The 23,184-nt window shown below is 39.8% G+C and overlaps 10 protein-coding genes across 10 annotated transcripts; 5 read left to right on the top strand and 5 right to left on the bottom strand.

The window, feature by feature from the left end:
* Positions 1-1,537: 1,537 nt before the first annotated feature.
* Positions 1,538-4,807, top strand: KL911_005185 (uncharacterized protein; the record flags this gene model as incomplete). The annotated part of the gene is made up of 1 exon (XM_043200559.1): positions 1,538-4,807. One exon carries the CDS (start codon positions 1,538-1,540, stop codon positions 4,805-4,807), a length of 3,270 nt encoding a protein of 1,089 aa, XP_043052150.1.
* A 703-nt stretch (positions 4,808-5,510) lies between these two features.
* KL911_005184 (uncharacterized protein) lies at positions 5,511-7,391 on the top strand (the record flags this gene model as incomplete). The annotated part of the gene is made up of 1 exon (XM_043200558.1): positions 5,511-7,391. One exon carries the CDS (start codon positions 5,511-5,513, stop codon positions 7,389-7,391), a length of 1,881 nt encoding a protein of 626 aa, XP_043052149.1.
* Positions 7,392-7,421: 30 nt separating this feature from the next.
* KL911_005183 (uncharacterized protein) lies at positions 7,422-9,665 on the bottom strand (the record flags this gene model as incomplete). Its single annotated transcript, XM_043200557.1, has 1 exon — positions 7,422-9,665. The coding sequence occupies one exon, from the start codon at positions 9,663-9,665 to the stop codon at positions 7,422-7,424; it is 2,244 nt and encodes a 747-aa protein (XP_043052148.1).
* A 1,684-nt stretch (positions 9,666-11,349) lies between these two features.
* Positions 11,350-13,347, top strand: KL911_005182 (uncharacterized protein; the record flags this gene model as incomplete). Its single annotated transcript, XM_043200556.1, has 1 exon — positions 11,350-13,347. One exon carries the CDS (start codon positions 11,350-11,352, stop codon positions 13,345-13,347), a length of 1,998 nt encoding a protein of 665 aa, XP_043052147.1.
* Positions 13,348-15,012: 1,665 nt separating this feature from the next.
* Positions 15,013-16,128, top strand: KL911_005181 (uncharacterized protein; the record flags this gene model as incomplete). The annotated part of the gene is made up of 1 exon (XM_043200555.1): positions 15,013-16,128. One exon carries the CDS (start codon positions 15,013-15,015, stop codon positions 16,126-16,128), a length of 1,116 nt encoding a protein of 371 aa, XP_043052146.1.
* Positions 16,129-16,272: 144 nt separating this feature from the next.
* Positions 16,273-18,084, bottom strand: KL911_005180 (uncharacterized protein; the record flags this gene model as incomplete). Its single annotated transcript, XM_043200554.1, has 2 exons — positions 16,273-17,720; positions 18,036-18,084. 2 exons carry the CDS (start codon positions 18,082-18,084, stop codon positions 16,273-16,275), a joined length of 1,497 nt encoding a protein of 498 aa, XP_043052145.1.
* A 45-nt stretch (positions 18,085-18,129) lies between these two features.
* On the bottom strand, positions 18,130-19,071 carry KL911_005179 (uncharacterized protein; the record flags this gene model as incomplete). The annotated part of the gene is made up of 1 exon (XM_043200552.1): positions 18,130-19,071. The coding sequence occupies one exon, from the start codon at positions 19,069-19,071 to the stop codon at positions 18,130-18,132; it is 942 nt and encodes a 313-aa protein (XP_043052144.1).
* Positions 19,072-19,181: 110 nt separating this feature from the next.
* KL911_005178 (uncharacterized protein) lies at positions 19,182-19,910 on the top strand (the record flags this gene model as incomplete). Its single annotated transcript, XM_043200551.1, has 1 exon — positions 19,182-19,910. The coding sequence occupies one exon, from the start codon at positions 19,182-19,184 to the stop codon at positions 19,908-19,910; it is 729 nt and encodes a 242-aa protein (XP_043052143.1).
* Positions 19,911-19,928: 18 nt separating this feature from the next.
* KL911_005177 (uncharacterized protein) lies at positions 19,929-21,644 on the bottom strand (the record flags this gene model as incomplete). Its single annotated transcript, XM_043200550.1, has 1 exon — positions 19,929-21,644. One exon carries the CDS (start codon positions 21,642-21,644, stop codon positions 19,929-19,931), a length of 1,716 nt encoding a protein of 571 aa, XP_043052142.1.
* A 269-nt stretch (positions 21,645-21,913) lies between these two features.
* On the bottom strand, positions 21,914-22,831 carry KL911_005176 (uncharacterized protein; the record flags this gene model as incomplete). Its single annotated transcript, XM_043200549.1, has 1 exon — positions 21,914-22,831. One exon carries the CDS (start codon positions 22,829-22,831, stop codon positions 21,914-21,916), a length of 918 nt encoding a protein of 305 aa, XP_043052141.1.
* Between the last annotated feature and the right edge of the window lie 353 nt (positions 22,832-23,184).

Here is a 23,184-nt window from a genome sequence, read left to right as displayed (position 1 = left end):
CTGTCCTAGACGGTGGGCAACTAAACTCGGTGTGTTAGCAGATAGAGGAAGCAAGATGTGCTTCCGTACTATTAAAAACAGAGATATTGATCTTATTGTTGGAATTTGGTTTTGATAAGTGTAACGTCTACAATCATTATACTTCCTTCAATAGTGTGACTAGGTATTAGATGGTTAATATCTTTGGTATGCCTAATTCCCTCACTTATAAGTGGGGTATAGCATATCCATATATATTATTTGGATAGTCTCATATGTGATTCAGATTTGTATCATTTGGATCTGATGCACATACTATGCATGTGCTAAACCACAAACCTTCTTATTAGGATAAGCCGCACAGCCATGATATAATCTATGACTATCTTATCTCAACACTTATGATCTACTAGGGCCCAAATATGAGTGAAATTTTAACTCGAGTAAATAGTATCTTAGTCATTCCCAAGTTACCCAAAGTAGCAGCAAGTGTCTGAAACGACATCAAATTAGCTCTCTGCATGAGGAGCATATCTCACATATAACAAACGAGCGTTATAATTCTCGTTTCGAGGATGACCGTACCATCACCTGTAAGCTATCAACGGTTTTTGGGTCCATGAATAAAGATACAAGATGGAGTGCTCTTCCATGACATAGGCAAACATATATTTTCCTTGCCAAAATTAACACATCTATCTCTAAATCAGGCTTTTGCGGTGTAATATTCTCGCACCTTTTCTTGAAGGATGCGCTTTCCGCACCAACTCTTAAAATAGTATACATTTACGCATGCAGTTGGGCGTGATCAAAAAATCATCGAACACCAAAATAAGAAGCTTTACTAGTCGCACACCGCAACATGATATTCAAGGCTAAGTCTCGCATGCAAAAAGCAATCGGTGTCCTTATACATTTTGTACATATAGCGGTGGTGTTTTTTCATGTAGCTGCATTCTTCAGTTTAACTAGTAATTTAGTAGACCGATTACCTAATCATTGCAACGATTATATAATCAATGACACCTGATAGGAGTCTTCGTTCATGTGACCATGAGGAATACAGTACTAGTATTTTTTTTCTCGCAGATCGGCTCACCATCTGGCTACGGGTGCATCAATTTTTCACAGGCAGCAGCAATTCATCCCTAGGGCGAGCTGGCAGACCGCCCCCGTCTTGCTGGGAATGACATAATGCAGCCCAACTCCTAGCCATAATCATCAATAGTGCACCCATTCGGTTCAGATACTGGAGATTCGACCATGTATACTAACATCAAGCTTAAGGTGTTACTAAAGATTTGAATTGCCGAGTCTGATTTTGCCTTATTTCAAGCTGCGCTTTGATTCTTGTATTAAAAGTAACTTACTATTCGTACATTAAGTTGTAACCACTTTACACAACGTCGCAGGATTACATAATCTTTTGTTTTTTTTTATGTGTGTCAATACAATTTGTAAATTGACACTGAAGTTCTTTTCCTGAATCTCGACTTTGCGCTTCGAGGCTTATTCAGGGATTCGACTTCATAGCGTATGGTTGTAATAGTGACGAAATATGCCCTCAAATGACATATCATCAGCTGGTGAGCCAACTGAAAGGGCAAACGAGCTGGATATTGAGAGGAGGAATTCGCCAGCAAATCAGATTTTGATTAACGTGGGCGCCGAGGCAACTGACGAAAATAGTGGAATTACAAAGTCAACAGGCAGTGATACGTCTCCAGGGTTGAATGACGACTTAGTTAGTTTTGGACATGATCATAATGGGTCTCAATCCTTCATCAGCTGGAGGGCGGCATATCATCATCAGCATTCTGCTTCTTCTTTATCATCCTTTGCTCAGAAGCATGACTCTTCAATACTTCTAGGCGTGAATACATTATCCGAACCAAGCATATCTCCATTAGGCAAAAACTCGATTTTTGAGCTTGTCCAAAATATAAACTACAATCAGCGGGCTACCAGTTCCGGGCAGCTCCTTCTTGGCAGTGCCCAAGCTCTAGTGAATCTGAAAGGGCCTACAAATAGAGATATACCAAGTATTCAGTTAGCAAAAATCGAGAAGATTAAGTCTCATCAATTGCGGAGTCACTCAGATTCTCTCGAGCAAGACTACTTTAAATTCAAACAGTATAAAACTCTGACAGCATCAACCCTCGAGGCTTTGATATGTCGATTAGATGAGGAAGAAACGGAAACTGCTGAAAACGATGTACATCTCAAATTCAAATATGACGAGTTTGATAGACAGGAGGCTGACCTGGATCAAAATTCACTGTCCCACATTCCAGAAGTTTATTTTGATGCTGACTTCAGGCTGGATGATCCAAAGATCTTTTCGCGAATTCTCAAGAATAAAACGATCTTGGATGATACAACTGATTTCAATCCAGACGGCACTAAGAAAGTCAAACTGGAAAGCGACGAACTACAGGAAAATCTGTCATCTTATTTGGACATCATAGAAGTCCAGTTGATTAGGGAAATTTCTAGATCTTCGGGCTCTTTTTTTAGCGCTCTTGATGATTTAAAGAGTACTACTGCGAAATCAAAAAAACTAGTCACTAGACTTCGAAAATTGGACGCCCGACTTCAAACCGTGGAGGAATCTCAGGCAAATAGAGCAATGGAAATACTGGATTTAACAAAGAAGCGGAGAAATGTCGAGAAACTGGAACAGGCTTTGGTTCAAATCTTCACCATTTTGCATCAAGCAGATATGGCCGAGACATCGTATTATAATGCCAATTATGGGAAGGCCTTAGAACTCGCAGATTCAGTTTTTGCTTTGATTCGGGGAAATAACCCTACTCATACTCTCGTGGACCTGATAGCTGAGAATTGGCCATTTCAATTGCTTGATATGAACAGGATATCAGCTCTGATTCCTTTGAAAAAACTACTTGTTAACTTGATTGCTGATATTGGGAAGTCTTATTCAAAGCTTTTCAACGATACTTTGATAAATGATCTTAGAGATCATTATGAACACGTTCCACAAACCGAAACATTGAAAAGATTAGATCAAAATCTAAACCGTGGAAAATGTTTGGATACAGCCAGTATAAATTTGGATTACGAGCATCTCGATGAACACTTCGTTTCCCGGTTGAAAGAGTATTTAAACGGCCTTGCAAGATGCGGTGAACTGAAGGCTTCTTTCAGCATGTATCAAGAGAAATTTCTATTAGAATTGAAAGGCATCATTCGTGCCAATCTGTTTCCAGAAAATACTGATATTGGCACAAAAGGCAGCATTTCAGGAATTTCGGATGGGACTAGGAGCACATCTGCACAAAATAATGGTCCAGGAGGGTTGGCGACTACGGTGAAAACGATGACCCCTCGCGAATTTGAAGATCTGCTGCTGAAAACCTATACACAGCTCTCAGAAGCTTTGCGTCGCTTGACAACTCATAGAAAAGTCTTATTAGGGATGGCATTAGATGCATTAGCTGCATTGGACCCTTCTTTCACGGAAAATCAACCAGACATGGCATTGGACTTTGACTTGACTAATGCGATAGCGGAGTCGATTGACGTAGCGCAAAGACGCATGGCGAAAATAATCAATGTTCGTGAAACTCAGAATTCCTCCATTACGCTTGAATATTTCATGCGATTCTTCAGTCTCAATGCCATGTTCCTGGTTGAATGTGAGCTTATCTCTAGTGGCGCTTCGAGGACATCAGCTCTGCAAGACGTTATGACCAACCAACTCAAAAAATTCAATACACAGTTTCACCGGACCACATTGAGAATTGCATCCCAACTGATAGAAAAGGAAACGTGGAAAGAATGCACGATTTCTTCTGCTACGCAACTACTCTTGAATCAAATTCTAGATGCTTCTTCCAATGACTTCAACGATTTCCTTTGGCAGCAAGAGTGTTCTATTTTCAATGCCATACCGACGCAAGAAATACAACAGACCAATTCAAATGAAAGGAAGACAATAGTGATCGATGGAAAATCTATTATTGTGCCTGAAATAACTTCAGAAATTCTGAAGATGATAAAAAATTACCTACTAATCAAAATGAAGTTTGGTGCATCAAACGACAACTACATCATCGAGTTTCTTAGACTTGTCAATACGAAATGTCACCAGGCTGTCTTAGGAGCTCAAGCTACACGCACAGCAGGGCTGAAACATATTACTCCAAAATACCTCGCCGTTGCATCCCAGTTCGTGGGATTTATGTTTTTTTTAACACCATACCTACAACAATTCTTTAGTAAGTATCCGAAGACTGACGGCCATATTATAGAAGAATTTCAAAAGGTTGCAGAAATATTTCATGATCACCAGGTCGAAATATTTGATAAGCTCACCACGCTGATGACAGACAGGATTAACGTTCATGCTGTCGAAATAAAATCGATCGATTGGTCTAGCCCTCTCCAACATCAACAAGTACATCAATACATGGAGACCATTGTCAAAGAGACACTAACAATTGCAAGAGTTCTCCAAAGGTATTTACCAGAGGAGCAGTATGCCCGTGTCCTTTCCAGCATATTCAGAGGATATGAACACTCCCTTATTGACATTTACACAAAAATTGGGTTAAAAGATTCTGTGGAAAAAGCGGTGGTAATGCGAGACATTGATTATTTTAGAGATAGGCTGGGTGAGGTGACAGGATATGAAAATTCAGGGCAACGGATTTGGGAATGTGTCAACACGTTGTCGACCGAAGAAGATTCTCGTATGCAGGCCGTGATGCCAAACAATCTCATTTTCAAAGAACAACGCATCGACGAGAAAAACTTACAGAACCAAGATGAGGATTGCGCTTTAAAAAGCGAGAATACCTCTTAAATACAAAATATGTGTTTCCTGGAGTAAAGAAGTAGATATTCGTTCGTATCTGGCTTCTTGCTCACAAGTATCAGGATCGTCTATAGCGCAGTTCAACTTGATATTGTGAATTGGAGACAACGCATTAACTACCCATTCAAAGAGTCAAGACACAAATAATTGTAAGAAAGAAAGCCAATTACTATATCGAGTTCTTGTCTGCCTGGGAAGATAAAAAGATTCTCTCAGACTCAGATATTGATGAGGCGGCATAAGAGAACCCATGAGAAGGCAGAATGAACGAGTTTTGTGGGATTAGACACAAGTTGTCATAGAGATACCAAGAACCCTCAGGTCATAAACGGCACTATAATTGTTAGATTGAGCTTGTTACATTATTTTAATGACAGAGAAACCACATCGAATGCCCTGCTATACTCTGAGAAGATTTAGCACGGTCAAAATCATAAAACGATTGAGAGTACATCGAAGACCATGCACAATATGATTGTTCGGGATTGCTCATTCTCCGGTCAATTCGACCTTAAGCATGTCGTGGAATATTATGTCAGAGCGGGTTTTCATCAAAAGTAGATAAAACTCGGATCCATCAGATTGATTTTGTTTAATTTTTTAGGGTATTCCAAAAAAAAAAAAAAGATTTCATTATGGGATGAAATAATGCATTAGGAATTTTTTTGGGAATTAAACTGACTCTCTTAAAATGTCGATAGATTGTAATGCAATTTACAGCGAGCTGGAGGACTTGAGATTGAAAGGTGGGGGTATAAACGAGAAGATGGCTCAGAATTATCTCAAAGTGCTGTCTAATGTCGCCAAAAATGACGAAAGTTTTGATAGCATTTCCTTTACTAGAACTCTTGCCAAGATTCTTGAATGCGCCCCGCAATCTGAAATGCTCAACGAGTATTTGACATTGAGTTTGTTTGAAGTCCTCATGAAAGCTTGCCTAACTAGTGACCAGGATTGGGTAGTAATCGAATCACTGGTTACTATTTTCTTGTATTTTCTTTCAGGTCCATTTCAGGGGAGAAAACCAACCTTTATCTCAATAATTGACACCCTGTTATCGGGTCCGTCTATCTTGGAACTGGTTTGTTCTAAGCTAGCTGACTCAGATATAACATATACGTTACCCATTATTGGTTTACTTTCAAAATTCCTGCTTCGTGTTTTTGAGTTGCAAAATGATGAGCTATTGATTAGATTCGTGGCAAAATTGATGGAACAGAACGCATTCTCTAGTATATGCAAAATTCCGGCTTTACATGAGGACGAATTGACGCGAAGCCAGAATTGGAAACATTTCCTGATGATTACGAAGCTCGTTTATACATATCTTTCGAACAGCCCGATTGATCTCAACGATAGGAGGCACTCAAAGCTCGTATGTAACGTTCGAACAGCCATGGCTCATCTCAATGAAGGACTTTATCACAAGAAAAATATTGAAGAACCACCTGGAAACCAAGAGAATTACGATGACGTTTCCAATCTGACACTACTATCGGCTGTTCATATCATATCCTTGTTTTCCAATCCTAGTATAGTTTTTAAAAAGCAGTTTGCTGAGCACCAGTTATTTAAGAATCGAATACCTCCGTCCTCTTTGTATAAACTAGCTGGAGGGATCACCTCATCAATGGAGCCGGACAATCTCTCGCATAGCAGGATTATCAATATGCCAGTTCAATTCAGTGAAGAGCTTTTCGAAGTGCTCTTCCTTTGCTCTGTCAACTTCTGGGATTCATCTAAGTCAGACGCAAATGACATACGGGTTTTGCTTCAACACGTGGATCACCTATTATATTACTTTGATCACTTGGTGGAACTCAAAGGATTTCAAGATGCAATATACAACCTCAGAAACATTGATTACGATGCATTCAAACATATTGAGTTGAAAAAGATTAAAAATGACACTCAAGAGTGGTGGAGCAAGAATTGTGATGACCTTAACAGAATTACTTACGACGAATCGGTTGATTTTGTCCGAAGTCAACATCTGCTGATGCTTTCAAGAGGGACCTGGGTTTTCTCTGAAAATCCAATAAGTCCGAACGGGAGCAGCAGAAAGTCGTCTTATTACTTTATGATACTGTCCACAAATCACAGAGCACTGCTTTATAAGGAATTTTCCAAAAAACCTGGCAAGAAACCAAATATCGATAAGGATGGTGCAAAAATTGAATTCAGTCAAATCTCGGATATTACTTACCAGCCAATCAAAAAAAACATTGAGAAATCAAATCTGATTAGCATCGAGAGTCGATTGCAGGTCAATCGGATAGACATAAAAATCAAAAACAACGGAATATTTTCGTTTTATGTTAACACAATCGACGAGTTGTATATCTGGTTGGACGGCCTACGAATGCTGCTTTCAGATTCCACAAGTCTATCACATGATACGGAGCAACAAATACTCTGGCTTTCTAGCATTAGGAGACAAGCAAAATTTTTTGAGCTTGAGATCAAACGAGATGATCAAGTGTATCATAATAAGAACAGTTGTGTGGGCACTGACAAATCAAAACTGATAAGAGATCTGACACACATCAACAACAGGTTCTATTTCACCTGAGGCCATGCAACGATCAAATATATAATATCTTCAGTACTTACCACTTCTACTTTTCGGTCTTTTTGACAAGGATTTTGATTGTAAGCGATCCTTTTTCGTCTTCTTATAGACTCGTTCATAATTCTCCTGAGCTTCTAATGCTTTGCGCTTCTTGCTGTGCAATTTCTTGTCTTTCTGATTTTCCGAATTCAGCTTGTCCGTTTCTTTTGTCTTCTGATGTGAAGTCATAAACCACGTTCGTTTGGGTCTTGACTTGATCTCCTGCTCGAAGTTCAACATATTTTCACCTTTTTTGATTTCCTGCTCGGCCTTGAGAAGCTCCTTTTCCTGCTTTTCTTCATTCAAAATATCGAGTACAATAGATTCCTTTTCTTGCAAAATGCGATGAACTTTCTCAACCTTTTCCCAGTCTACGTTTCTTCCAATGGCTTTTCCGGCGTTTTCAGCTTCAACCTGTTTGATTGCTTCTTTCACTATATTTCTGTCCTGAGAACTTTCGCCAACGAAAGATATGGACAATCCTTCTCTCCCTGCTCTAGCAGTTCTTCCAACCCTATGCAGATAAATTTCATATGTCTTCGGCATATCAAAGTTTATGACAAGCTCAATTTTGGGTATATCAAGGCCTCTTGCTGCAAGATCAGTACAGATAAGTATTGGAACCGTTAGGTTTTTGAAGTCAACGATGGCTTTCAACCTTTGCTCTTGAGTCAATGAACCATGTAGCTCAGATACCTTCAGACCCAAAAGACCTAAAGAAATCCGTAACCTATGTGCCATCTCTTTCCTTGAAACGAAAACAATTACTCTGCTGTGTATACCATCCATCTCAGAAAGAATGTTGAACAGCAATGCTGGTTTTGAGGTTTCACGTTTTCTGATCCTCACAAACTCCTGAACCAATTCAGACGCGGCCGCTTTTGGCGCTCCTATCATAAGTCTAACTGGTTTTTTGAGGGAGAGCTGAATGAGCGATTTGATTTTTGAATTCATTGTCGCCGAGAAGAGCATAGTTTGACGGTTCAAAGGGAGAAGAGAAAGTATTTCTGTGAGTTCCTTCTGAAACCCTTCTTCCAACATTCTATCCGCTTCATCAAATACTAAAACTTCCACAGAATCAACATTGAAAGAAACTGAATTTCTAATATGGTCAATCAGCCTTCCTGGGGTTGCAATAACGACATCTGGCCGCTTCTTCAGCTCTTGCTCCTGTTGCCTTAAATTCAGACCACCCACAGCTAAACCAAATGTCAATCCATTGACAAATTGACCGATTTTCTTACCTACATCTGCCACCTGAATAGCAAGTTCTCTTGTAGGAGCTAACACGATGACCCTAGTAGAAGCTGTCTTTGAAGGTTTGTATAATAATCTTTCGATAATGGGAATCATGTAAGCCGCTGTTTTACCGGATCCCGTGACTGCGCCTGCAACGATGTCTTTACCCAGCAAAGCAATGGGTATTGAGGCACTTTGAATTGCAGAAGGTTTACTGTACCCTAATTGTGATAAGGCCTTTAGAATTGGTCTCGAAAGCTTGAGTGATTGAAAACTTTGATGCTCAGATTGGTGAGCTTTCGATTGTTCAGCAGAAGCAAAATAGTTAGCTATAGCATCTGGAGAGTCTGCATCTTCGCTGACTGTCTCATTACCGTCTATCTTCTTCTTGAGATCGGTGTGTATTTGCAAGTGAGTATCTGAGTTCTCCGCAAACCTGTAAGTAGCGTCCGATTCGTTGTCAGTACTGGCTGAGGTATTCGTATCGTCATCACTACCAGTATAGCTAGGTTCATTGACTTTATTGTTTGCAGCCCCCATCCCAAAGCCATCAAGAGCTAGCTCTTCATCGGAATTTTGATTTTCTCCTTGCACCTTTTGTTTTTCAAGATCATTGCATTTTTCGAATTCCAAAATGCTGCCAGAAAGTCCTCCTTTTCTCTTGATTATTTTATCAAGATCTACATCTTTGTTCATAAAGCCTTGCTTCCCTTCCACCTCAAAATTCCACCCATCAAAGCTCTTATCCTCTTCATCATTATGATGCAAAGAAAAAGCGAAGCTACCATTAAAGTCATTTTTCTGAAGTTGAGCACTTTTGCTGCTTTTAGTGATTTTCAAGTTTGATTTTTTTTTACCATCCGAAATGTCTTCCTCACTACTCTCATCTAGGTCTGGAACTTCCTGATCACTATCCGATATTGTTGAAATATGATCAAGATCAAACGACAGTTTTCTATTGTTTACCGAAAACCTTTCTTTGGTCTTTAATCTCATAATATCTAAGTGATGTGAAAAGAAAAATAGAAAATACTGTAAATTTTTTTTTGTACCATGCATGCAATACAGCACAGCCAAGAAACAAATTAGAACTATTGCGATAACCTAATCTGACGATTGTTATATGGCGAGGAAATGAAAGATGAGGTGACAATTGAATCACAGAAATGTGTTCATCAAGTCTCAGCATTATTCACTTAAGCGATGATGTGTTGTTTAAACTGTTTTCTGCTGAAGGAAGCAATTTGAATAATTCAAAATGAGTCCCGAACTACGAGAAGTGTAACATCTATCATTCTGTGATGATGATGAAATCAAGTCTCAATTATCAAAAAACCTTATCAGATGAGCTTACTTAAAAAGCTCGACACCTTAGCTCGTAAAATGATTACCGAAAGATGAACCTAGCAAAAACATGCTACCCTTCTTAATTTGAAGAAGCCAAAAGCATATTGACTTTAAGGGTGGGTAATGATTCGAAGAATGTTCAAAAAATACCAATCGCTCTTGGATAATATAGTCTCTTATGCCAGGTGCCAAAGAAACACTCAAAAGAACACGGCTGGATCGTGTTATGCAACATTGCATCATGAAATACCGTTAGAGTAAAAATTCTGGTCTTAGGAGTGATTCGCCAACGTTTTCGGGCTCTCTTATATTGTCAAGTGAGCGAAAGTTTGACCAAATTTCCAGTCGTGGAAGAAATATCTGGTTGAAAAACAGGCCAATTGCATATTTAGAGCCAGAACAATCATCAGGATACACAATGGGTGTGGGGCTGAGTGTGGAATACTAGGCGAACATCATACTCCATCCCCTTAGGAGCAACAATTCTTTTATTGTTACTAAAGTTGTGGAGATAAGTAATGCCTTTAAATTTTAGTCTTCGTCATTTCCCGAATTATACAGCAAAAAGCCATACTGCCTCATCCCCAGCTTTCACAGCAGCATTCTTGAAACCTTGCTATCCTTACTACTAGTTAGCGGCTCGAAAAACATCAAATTTGTAAGTTGCGCACTCATAATATATCCCTCTGCAAATTGTTAGCGTTCCCGTCGCCTTTAAAGCCGTACAAAAGAATGGCAATAAAACAAAGCCTCCTTGCGTTAACCAAATTTGACAAGGCTGGGGACGAACTTCTGTTATACAGAGCTTAGTCTATTCAATTCATAAATCAAAAAATAGACAAAGTCAAAATAGAATGCTAGAATCTTCCATCAACCAAGTTTCACGTTGTGATGAATCTTAGTAACTCATTATTAGGCTTTTCAACTCTGTCAGAAGCCGGCTGAGCCAAACGTAATGGGTTAAGGGTGACGTTTAGCTGAGAATATAACCATCTGCACTTGAATTTTTTCCACGGTCAACTGCGGGCACAGAAGATTTTTCCAAATTTTTTGCATAACGCCAGCGTGTCACAATTCTCATGATGTACAGTTCTTATTCTTGAAAATTCGACACGTAACATATTTGCGAATATATATATAGAACTTATAACGCTGTGTCAGACAATCCTTCAAGGTTCTGAGAAAGATAGGAGGATTAGGTTTTTTTACCTTCAGAATTTGAATTCAACGGAGCTGCTCTCGTGTTTCCACGCTACACAACGATCAATTATAAAGGTTTCAGCTAATAATTTTTCTTTGTTCTCAAAAATTGATCTGCCCTTAAACGACGAGAATGTTAAATTTCAATAAGTCGGTAATCTCGTGTGCTGCGATCATTTACGCTCTGTTGCTAGTCGTTCTCCCACTAACAACAAAGCAATTTGTCAAGGCAGAATCGAATGAAAACTACGGTACCGTAATTGGTATCGATCTCGGTACCACATATTCATGCGTTGGTGTTATGAAGGCCGGAAGGGTTGAAATTATTCCTAATGAACAAGGTAATAGAATAACACCATCTTACGTGGCATTTACGGAAGAAGAGAGGTTGGTGGGTGATGCCGCCAAGAATCAAATTGCCTCGAACCCAACCAATACCATCTTTGATATCAAAAGATTAATCGGCCACCGGTTTGATGACAAAGTAATTCAAAAGGAGATCAAACATTTGCCATACAAGGTTAAGGATCAAGATGGAAGGCCTGTAGTGGAGGCAAAGGTAAATGGAGAGCTCAAAACTTTCACAGCAGAAGAAATTTCTGCCATGATTTTGGGCAAAATGAAGCAGATCGCAGAAGACTACTTAGGAAAGAAAGTGACCCACGCCGTTGTTACTGTCCCAGCCTATTTCAATGATGCGCAAAGACAGGCAACCAAGGATGCTGGAACAATTGCAGGTTTGGAGGTACTGAGAATTGTCAATGAGCCAACGGCAGCGGCAATTGCATATGGTTTGGATAAAACGGACGAAGAAAAGCATATTATAGTGTATGATTTGGGTGGAGGCACTTTTGATGTTTCTCTGCTCACCATCGCTGGAGGAGCCTTTGAAGTCTTGGCCACTGCGGGAGATACTCATTTGGGCGGAGAGGATTTTGATTATAGAGTTGTTAGACATTTTATCAAAGTGTTCAAGAAGAAACATGGAATCGACATCAGTGATAACTCAAAAGCATTGGCAAAACTGAAGAGGGAGGTCGAGAAAGCGAAGAGAACATTGTCCTCTCAAATGTCGACTCGCATAGAGATTGATTCTTTCGTAGACGGGATTGATTTTTCGGAGTCTCTATCAAGGGCAAAGTTTGAGGAGCTCAATATGGACTTATTCAAAAAAACTTTGAAGCCAGTGCAACAGGTTCTTGATGATGCTAAAATGAAACCGGATGAAATAGATGATGTGGTGTTCGTCGGCGGATCTACTCGAATTCCAAAAGTTCAAGAGCTAATCGAAAACTTCTTCAATGGCAAAAAGATTTCGAAAGGCATCAATCCAGATGAGGCTGTGGCCTTTGGTGCTGCTGTTCAGGGAGGTGTGCTGTCAGGTGAGGAGGGAGTCGAAGATATTGTGTTGATTGACGTCAACCCACTCACTCTTGGAATTGAGACTTCCGGAGGGGTTATGACCACATTGATCAAACGGAACACTCCAATCCCTACCCAAAAGTCCCAAATATTTTCCACGGCTGCTGATAACCAGCCTGTTGTTTTGATCCAAGTCTATGAAGGTGAAAGAGCGATGGCCAAAGATAACAACTTGTTAGGAAAATTCGAATTAACTGGTATACCACCTGCGCCAAGAGGCGTCCCTCAAATCGAGGTTACGTTTACTCTTGACTCCAACGGTATCTTGAAAGTTTCTGCTACAGATAAGGGAACAGGAAAATCCAACTCTATCACGATTACCAACGATAAAGGCCGCCTTTCAAAGGAGGAGATCGAGAAGAAAATCGAAGAAGCTGAGAAATTTGCACAACAAGACAAGGAGCTGAGGGAGAAGGTTGAAAGCCGAAACGCACTTGAAAACTATGCTCATTCCCTTAAAAATCAAGTCAATGATGAGAGTGGTTTTGGGGCTAAGCTTGAGGAAGATGACAAAGAAACTCTTCTGGATGCTATCAACGAAGCGTTGGAGTTTTTGGAAGATAACTTCGATACGGCAACCAAGGATGAATTTGATGAACAGAAGGAAAAACTGAGCAAGGTTGCATACCCTATCACATCCAAATTGTATGACGCACCACCAACAGGTGACGTCGAAGATGAGGATGATTGGGATCATGACGAATTATGAATGACTCATGTAATATACCGGTAATAATGAGAATCTGCTCTTTTTCAATAAAGGTTCCTGGGTTGAAGCTTATGAGATTAGCTTCTCAGTACATAGTTTGATTTAAGTTTGATTTAGAAAGGATAAAATATAGAGCTAAAACCGGAAATACTAAATATCTGCTACATTTGACTTAATCTGATGCTAAAGTTTGCATCGTGATTTGAGTCATGTGATGGTACATTTCCGGTCCTCGCACGGTACCATTTTTATTCGGGATTGTGTTGTAATTGATTTATGTGGGAACATTTGTACTTTCATAGAATAGAATTGAACCATTATTGACTTACAGTCACATTTACCAAGAGTAGATGTTTTAATATCGTGTTCTTCTCACTTGAGAGGTGTTATCTCCTGAAAGATTTACTCGGCTATCAAACACGGACGATCGATGATAGATTCGTTTATTCGCGTTTGTAGATATTTGTAATGGAGAAATTCTTCGATTTACGTGAGTAATTTTGCCGTTGATCCAGAATCGTGCGCAAATATATCGCTTTTGACTCAGCTCAAGCTCATCCATCAGTTAAATCCAGCATCAAATTTGAGTTGTACCGTAAGTACTCAAATATAATCCATTTCCTCGTGAATCATGGACTTAGAAAATAATAGCTGAATTTTGACTATATCGTAGATGGTTCTCAGTTCAATTGATTGTATAGAGTGCAATTTGGTGGTAAAGCGATAACAATACAAGCACCAATCTTGCCTAGCTACAGTTCCATGTTTTCTCAATACCACACATGATGGTCTACATACAACTCACTTACAGCGCAAACTTAGGATCATTGTAAGAGGTTAATCAGTAACAAGTAATCAAGAAGCAGCCCAACGGTTAAGATGGACTTGAATTCAGCATTAGATGTAATAATGCTACGATTCAAATTCATTACTGCTCAGTGAGATTACGTATTTCGCAAAATTGTAACTAAACCCTTTTTAAAGACTCATTTGCAATTCAATTTGGGTATATTTTACTTGAATGTAATCTAAGCTCATGTCCTACTATTTGGTGTTAGTATTTGGTAGCCAAAGACGGCTCAAACGCAGTTGAATCATCCAACTTAATACACTATTAAGACCTTCGTGGTAATTTTTTTGTCTTGCATTTTAGTTGCAACCCCGTGGCCAGGGGAGTTTATATGGTAGGTACAATTTTCTGCATATGTATTTCTAGAACCCTGTCAATGAAAAATGGAGTTCAATCCCCTCCATTTGAGATATAGTCTGATAGATCCATGATTCTATGTTATTAAGTCCATATATTTATTGATCGATCACAAGCTGCGCAGATTTGATGAATTTGTTTTCTATGGTATACAACGTATACCTTTGATACAAAATACCGTTGCAATGCAATTTCCTTGCACATCAGCCCGTTTCGAACATAATTCTGAGAACAATCCTTTTTGAGCAGAAAGTCAAAAGTGATCACATGACTTAAGTCACGATATATGATTTTTTATTACGGATTACTCAATTGTTTCCGACGGGAAAAAAATCCAGTATTTCCGGTTTTATCTGTATTTTATTATCCATTAGATTTGTGTTGTGGCACAAGGAGGTTATTTCGAATCATAGCTTCATAACCCGTTTTGGCTGTCAAAATCTAGTCTACTTGTACCAATGGACATAAAGCTCAAGCCCCAGGTTCCCACATTCGTGGAATCAGGTGTGCCATTGAAAGAAAAAGATTCGCAATATGGGGACCATTCATCAAATTCAAATAGCAAGTCAGATAGCAAACCCGAGAATGGAGCACACTCCATACAAGACATTGAGATAGAATGGATTCTTCGTGAAAAAGTCAATAGCTGCAGAAAACTGGAAGAGCTTGCACCCATAGAAGCTTTAGCGATTTTCAATCGATTGATCGATGACCTTATCCGGCTTAGTAAATTGACATCGAGAGATTCCAACGTAGATCTAGACTTTCTTTTATTTACACCCACCAAATTTCACCACATGGAGTCGAATATTCCTCACTCAATGACACAAGGACCTAAGCAAGCAGTCGCGTCGAACAGTCAGTTTGAAACCGATCAAGATATTCAACAAGATCGAGAAAAATATGAAGTGCCATTGAAAAGCAGCTCCAAACTAAGGCTGAATTTTGGCAACGCTTCAGCTCTTCCGAAATCAGGAGCTTCAGACTTGAAAAATGGCGAAGCTTCGGGTCGCTGCCGAGACGATATGAAAATGAATGACCGAAGTCTTGACCGCTACATCCTTTGTAGGAGATTACCAGATACAGGACCCGCAATAATCAGAAAGTTTTACCTTAGAAAAACTCCATCACTTCAAATACCGAGATACCTTGAGCGAATACACCATTATGCAAATCTATCTACGGCTACACTCTTGACCTCGGCATATTATTTATTTCATCTGACTTTCAACCTGAAGGCTCCTCTATCCACATCACTCCTTCCTCTCAGGCAACCTCAGACTCCAGAAGGGGTTGCATGTAAAACTACAATGCTTCAAATAAATGAGTTAAATGTGTTCAGGCTTGTGCTTAGTGTCTTGCGCTTATCTCTTAAATTGATCGAAGACAAAAACTACAAGCAAAGCTATTATTGCAAAGTGACCGGACTTCAAAGCGTGGAGGAACTATTTAAGCTGGAGCTAAATTTACTTTATCTACTAAACTTCGATCTTTTTGTCAACGAAATTACCTTGGCGAGGTTTCTATTGCAGTTTCAGCAGTTCGACTCAAATCTACAGGACATTTTAAGTTAGCTCTAGATTAGAATTTTTTTTTTGCAATAAAGGGTATAATTGCAAACAGGAACTCTTCATTTCCTCTATAATACTTGTAATAAGAATATAATAGATAAGAGATCATAATTGGAGAATTTAAAGATTCAAGATTCAAAACTTACTTCAGAAGTTGATAGGTTTACCGAAAACCGATCCAGCTGCCTCCTTAAAGGCCTCCGACAAAGTTGGATGGGCATGGCAGACTCTAGCAATGTCTTCCGTGGAAGCTCCGTACTCAAGTGCCAAACCGGCCTCTGCTATCATTTCTCCCGCATTTGGGCCAATGATATGACATCCCAAAACCCTTTCAGTCTCGGCATCAGCAATAAATTTGACAAAGCCTTCAGTATCCATGTTGGTTTTGGCTCTGGAATTTGCAATGAAAGGAAATTTGCCGACCTTGTACTTGATGCCTGCCTCCTTCAGTTGTTCCTCAGTTTGCCCAACCCAAGCGACCTCAGGATGAGAATACATCACTGCAGGAATGTTGGCATAGTTGACATGTCCATGTCCATTCTTGATGTATTCCACAGCAGCAATGCCTTCCTCTTCTGCTTTGTGTGCCAACATTGGGCCGAAGGTCACATCACCAATACACCTGATGTGATCAAACTTGGTCTTGAACTGCGAGTCAATCACAACTCTTCCACGCTTCTCGATATCGAGCCCAATAGCTTCCGCATTCAGACCTTTGAGGTATGGCCTTCTACCAACAGCAACCAGTAAAACATCTGCCTCCAAAGCCTCAGTTTTTCCGCTTTTCGTATCTTCATACTCAATCTTAACAACTTCTCCTTCCCTAACACCCTTGGTAACTTTTGCTCCAAGCTTGAATTTCAAACCTTGCTTTGTCAAGAACTTCTGTGTTGCTTTCGAAACCTCTCCGTCCATTCCTGCACCAATAGCATTTTGGAATTCCAAAACGGTGACTTGTGAGCCCAACCTTGACCAAACAGAACCCATCTCCAAGCCAATGATACCACCTCCAATGATCACCAATCTTTTAGGAACTTCGGACAAAGAAAGACAACCTGTTGAGGACACTATTCTTTCTTCATCAATTTCGATGCCTGGGAAAGGTGTGGCTTCGGAACCAGTTGCAATAATGATGTTGTCAGCTTTGACAACAACATTTTCACCGTCTTCAATTGGATCAACATTGACTCTGTGCTCATCAAGAAACGATGCTGCACCCTTATAATACTTAACACCATACTTTTTGAACAACATTTCAATTCCACCAGTTAACTGAGCAACCACTTTATCTTTCGCGTCCATAAATTTAGGAAGATTGAGACTGACATCGCCCTTTATATCAATACCTCTTGACTTGGACTCATGTTGAATCTGATGAAAAAGATGCGAATTGTTCAGCAGGGCTTTAGAGGGGATGCATCCAACATTGAGACACGTTCCACCAAGCCTACCTCTCTTCTCGACACAAGCTGTATCAAATCCTAGTTGTGCAGCCTTGATTGCTGCTACATAACCACCTGGGCCGCCACCAATGACAAGGATATCGTGTTTTTCTTCGTTGGTTAGATTTCTAATTGGAATAAAAGATTCCGATACTTACTTTGACTAGCCTCAGCCAGCACTCTAGCCGAAGAAAACAATCTGAATTGATAAGATCTCAGCATTTTATAGGTTATAAAATTCAAAATGAAACAAAGCTAAGAAAAAACTCCTCGCTGGGCTAAATTTTGGTAGACATGCTACTTTTTGAGTGCTCTAAAATTGTAACTCGCTTTTTTGGGAAAGCTGAAAAGTGGAATTTATACTTCCAAATAGACAGGCGACACTGTCAATACGAGGGCATCATGTGAAGCCAATAGTGCTTTTAGATATACTACATTTTAATGAACCATCCGTGAGTAGACATGGACTCCTATAACCCGAAGCACTTAGAAGATCGACTCGGAAGCGAAAATTCATGGTGTAAGGATGCATATACTTATTTCTAGCCCTAGAATAATAGCATTATTGATCTTCCGCAGTCTGTATCCAGTCTGTTACCAGTGAAACGAACTCTTTGGGTCTTTCGCTGATCAACCAATGGCCCGCATCAACATCTTTTACAACAAAGTTGGGAAAGAACAACCCAACCGAGGCAAGGTACTCATCAGCTATGTAGGGGCTTTGTCTTCCTCGAATGAATAGAGCAGGTCTTGTCCATCTAGATATCTCGTAATTGAAAGGCCATCCAGAAATGTTGTCAAGACTTTTTGCCAAAATGTCCAGAGGAACTCTGCTCGTATATTGATCTGCTGCTGTTCTTCTTATGTTTGTCAGCAGAAATTGTCTCACGACTGAATTTGACTCCACCTGTGCCAGAATCTTGTCGCACTCTTTAAGACTTTTCAAAGATGGGTCGTCTTGAATTTTCTTGAGCTGCTTAATGTAGGTTCCAAACTTGCTGAATCCCGTGCCGCCAGCCGTAAAATCTACAGGTGCATTATCAACGGAGATTAACATGGAACACAATCCAGGTCTCCTCAGACATACTGCCATCGCAGTTTTAGCTCCCATAGAATGACCTATAAGTATAGGATCAATTAAACCATGATCTTCTACAAATCGTTCGACGTCAGCGGCTAGCGAAGGATAATCATGTCTTTCATTATGTGGCGAATCCCCATGATTTCTTAGATCCAAACAGTAGACGTCTCTATCCAAAGTATTGACTAGCTGCCTTGAAACTTGCCTGTTATTCGTCTTTGAACCAAACAAACCATGTAAAAAAATGATCGGATTGTTTGCAGTTGGCGATCTTGGCGAATACCGTTCATACGCCAGCTCCACAGTCGGGATTCCTTTATCAAGGGCATTTCGTCCGAGATCGGAATAGGCTAGCGATTTTGGTGTACCATCATAATGATACAATGCCTTCTGCAAATACTTCATGCGGTCACATATCAACATGCTTCTATAGCTAAACATTTTCCTGACTAAATAATGTAGCTATAATATCAAATTATATTTTGTTTCGAATTTGTCTATGATTGACGGGAATGTCCACCTCTAAAAGTATTATGCTCGCACAACTTAAAAGTGAGACAGATGAATTGAGAGAGCTTAATGCCAGGAACAAAAACATACTCTCTGCTTACCTAAGTGTCAAAAGACTGGTAACTGTGATGAACTCAGTACGCAAGCATTCTTTTACACCAGAGAGAAAATATACGGATACTACATCCGAATACCATAGGATACATAAATCACTTTTAGACCTAGAATTTGAACTGGGCTTCAAAATTCGATCACGTAAACTACAATACTTGCCTACGGTCAAGGCGGGTGAAGCAGAAGCTGAAAAGTCAAACCTTCAAGAACCATTACACGCGATTCAAATAATTGCCCCCGAAGATGACGAGCCTCTTGATTCTCTCAGGGAGCGATTGCTATCTACCAGAAATGAGCCCTCACAATTGGATTCTATATACACCGCTCAAATTCAAAATGAAGAACATGAGTCGTTCCAAAAAGAAATGATAGACTCCCTACCTTTGATGGTATCATCATTGAAGAGCCAGGCTTCGAAATTTCAGCAGATGCTTAAAGAAGATGCTGTTATACTTAAAGAAGCATCCGAGAATTTCGAATCATCCAAAAACGTTTTTGATAAGGTCAACACTACCCTATCAAAGTACCATCGCGAAGGCAGGCTTGGATTGTGGTTTTATATTCGTGTTGTTCTTTTCGTCTTCCTAACATTTGCGTTTTTCCTTTTCCTGATTAGACTAGTTCCCGCAAGATACTAGACTTATTTGATACGAATGTCACAGAGCAGTGGGACAAATTAAAAACGTTTCCCTCTTTGAGCCTTTGGCATAAGAATTACGCATGATAACTTGCTCAACTTTCATCAAGTTCTCTAAAGACCAAGAATTCAATTTGAGGAGCTGTGCAGAATCTTTCAAATTGTCATACAGTTGACGCACGTCGGACACGTCAGATCCCACTACTGGTGATACCGATGCAAATTCTCTTTTGATCCAAGCTGTGTCGAAGTACGACTGAGCTCCTTCTGTCACCCGTAAAAGCCATATTCTGATCAATATCTCTTTATCAGGAGATGCGAGAACGTCTTTCGTTAGAGGTAAGCGCAACCGGGTGGTTACGTCGTGCATAAATAATTCTTTTTTCATAATGTCTCCAATGGTAATGATGCGAGATCTATGTTGTCTTAACAACTCCTTCTCCATGTTTTTCAACTCTTTCTTCAGCGTGTACCACAGATCGAGCTGAGATTGCCGATAAATACAAGAGTTTTCGTAGCTCTTTTGTAAAGACCTCATCATATCCTCGGATTCAAAATAGCCAGTGCCCTTTAATGTAAAAGGAAATGCTTGGAACTTGTCTAGCTTTTGCTTGAATTTAATATTCAGCGCAGATTTCAAGTTACTTAGTCCATTGAGGAGAGCCTTCAATGTTCTGCGAGTGTCGTCCAAATTTGCGCACCTACTTGCGAACAGCTCCAGTAAACCAGCTGGTAAAATGCGATGCCTATTGCACATGAACACGACACGTGTTGGACTTGACTGACTTGAAGTTGACAATTCATCAGCACAAACAGAGTAAGTGTATTCTTTGAGTTGTGGAAGGTAAACTTGCCAAATCTGCAGAAATTTCGTACATATGCCATCGATATCGATGGTCAATTGTAGTTGTTCATTCTCGTTGTCAGTTAATACAAAACCGTACCCCATTAAAAGCTCTTCATTACCTTTTGGTCCATAGTTATTAAATAATTCCCCATTAATGTCAGTTCCACTTTGAAGTCTTAGCTCAAAACCGACGGATGAAGTTTTCCATGTGACTTTAGATCTAGGTTTATGGTTGAAGAGGTCAATAACGGGCAAAAGCATGACGGCATCATCAGGAGATTCAGGATCAATGAGCTTGTAAGGGAAACTACGAGAGGTAACAATCAAATGTGCCCACAGAAACCATGAAAATGACGGAGGATATCGACATTTATTAGAGGTCTCTTCCATTAATGATTCGAAAAACTGAGCTTGATCATACTCCTCGTAATTAGTAGGGTTCTTTACTCCTAAGTAGCTTATTGCTTTTCTATATTCAGCGATCACTTGCTTTCTTTTTAGAAGAACTCCATGATACATATTAGTACCAGACAAAAAGTTAAGCTCTTCTGGGCTGAATGTCAGGGGAGAGCCAATGTTTCTCAATGAAGGAAGACACGAGATGTATGGCCCAAATTGAGATTCTGAACTTGATTTCCATTGACAAAGCAGAAGTTTCAATGCCGTGCCAGGACTCGCAGATTCACTAAGGTTGAGTTCTGAATATGCAATACGGGGAGATATAATCATAGATGTGGGGACGAAAACAGAAACTTCCAATGGGAGTTCCGGTTTCTTAAGAAAAGCAGAAACACCATTTTCTGACAATCGGAACTCGATAGACTCTGGAATTTTACACCCTTTTGATTGAGACCATTCTATTAGTGCATTAATGTCTGCCTGGCTCATGCTTTCTATGAACCGGTCACGACCGTACTTGCAAAAATCGTAATTTTTATTTGTATCTATAATCCAAAAACTAATCAAGAAAGATAGGACTTTAGATCAAAAAAAATACAGAAAAAAAAAAAAAATAGAAAATAAAAAAGGATGAATGAATACATGAGAATAGATATAAGAAACGCTAAAAACCTTGAATACTTAAATTTCCAGTATTTCTTTCATATTCCAACATCACACCGCAACAGAGTCACCCTCCATGATTGGTGTATCCAGATTTACTCGAATTTAGCTTTCAGCACGTTGAGCAAAGTAACACAGTCGGCAGAAAACTTCCTGATACCTTCGGACAGTTTTTCTGTGGCCATTGCATCCTCGTTCAGAAGGAATCTGAATTTAGGTTCATCATCAATGTAGGAAACCTTTTCCTCGCTGCATGACTGAGCAGCCGAGGCATCCAACACCTTCGGAACTGGCTCTTTAGAATTCATCAATTCTTCCAGAAGCTTTGGAGCGATTGTCAGGTAGTCACATCCTGCTAATGCAGTTATTTCTCCAACGTTTCTGAAAGATGCTCCCATCACGATGGTCTTGTACCCATACTTCTTGTAATAATTGTATATCCTGGTAACAGACTGAACACCTGGATCTTCCTTTCCTTCGTATGTCTTACCCGTCTTGGCCTTGTACCAATCCATGATTCTACCAACAAATGGTGAGATCAGAGTGACCTTAGCTTCGGCACAAGCGACAGCTTGGACGAAAGAGAAAAGGAGGGTTAAATTGCAGTGAACACCGTATTTTTCCTCCAATTCTCTTGCAGCAAGAATACCCTCATAGGTGGAAGCAATCTTGATCAAAATCTTTTCTTTGTCAATGCCAAGGGACTTGTAGAGCTCAATAATTTCAAGCGCTTTCTTAATTGTTGCCTCCTTATCAAATGAGAGTCTGGCATCCACCTCAGTGGAAACCCTGCCAGGGACAATCTTCAATATTTCTTTTCCGAACTCGACGAGAAGTCTGTCGAGGGCGATGTTTGCTTTCTCTTCAGCGGATGATCCCTTGTCCTTGGCATAGTCGACTGCCACATCAATCAACTTGGCATATTGTGGCTTTTCAGAGGCAGCCAAAATCAAAGAAGGGTTGGTAGTAGCATCCTGAGGAGTATACCTAGCAATCGCTTGATTGTTAGTCATAAATAATAGTAATACTTACATTCAAACTCGCCCGTATCAGTGACGACGACGGTTCCAGCGGCCTTAAGTTGTTCAAGAGAGCTCATTGCAAGTGTTGATTTAATAACTGAAAGAAATCAATCCAAAACTATATATAATTAAAGTTTGGTTGCGAAGGAATACCCAAACGTATTTATATTCTCAGCGGAGTTTGCGTTTAATAGATCTTACATAATCAATATTTCCTACTCAGAGATACTATCCTTTTAAACAAATTCGCCTTCGGAGACAGCTTTACATGGAATTGTCAACCAATCACCATGAGCATTTCCATGGAGTCCACCTTAGGAGCCATTACTCTGCCACATCAATTT

Source organism: Ogataea haglerorum (assembly GCF_019207285.1).
Source record: "Ogataea haglerorum isolate 81-453-3 chromosome Unknown 81-453-3_NODE_19_length_153765_cov_101.931563, whole genome shotgun sequence".
NCBI lineage: Eukaryota > Fungi > Ascomycota > Pichiomycetes > Pichiales > Pichiaceae > Ogataea > Ogataea haglerorum.
This window is presented reverse-complemented; position numbering and strand designations above follow the sequence as displayed.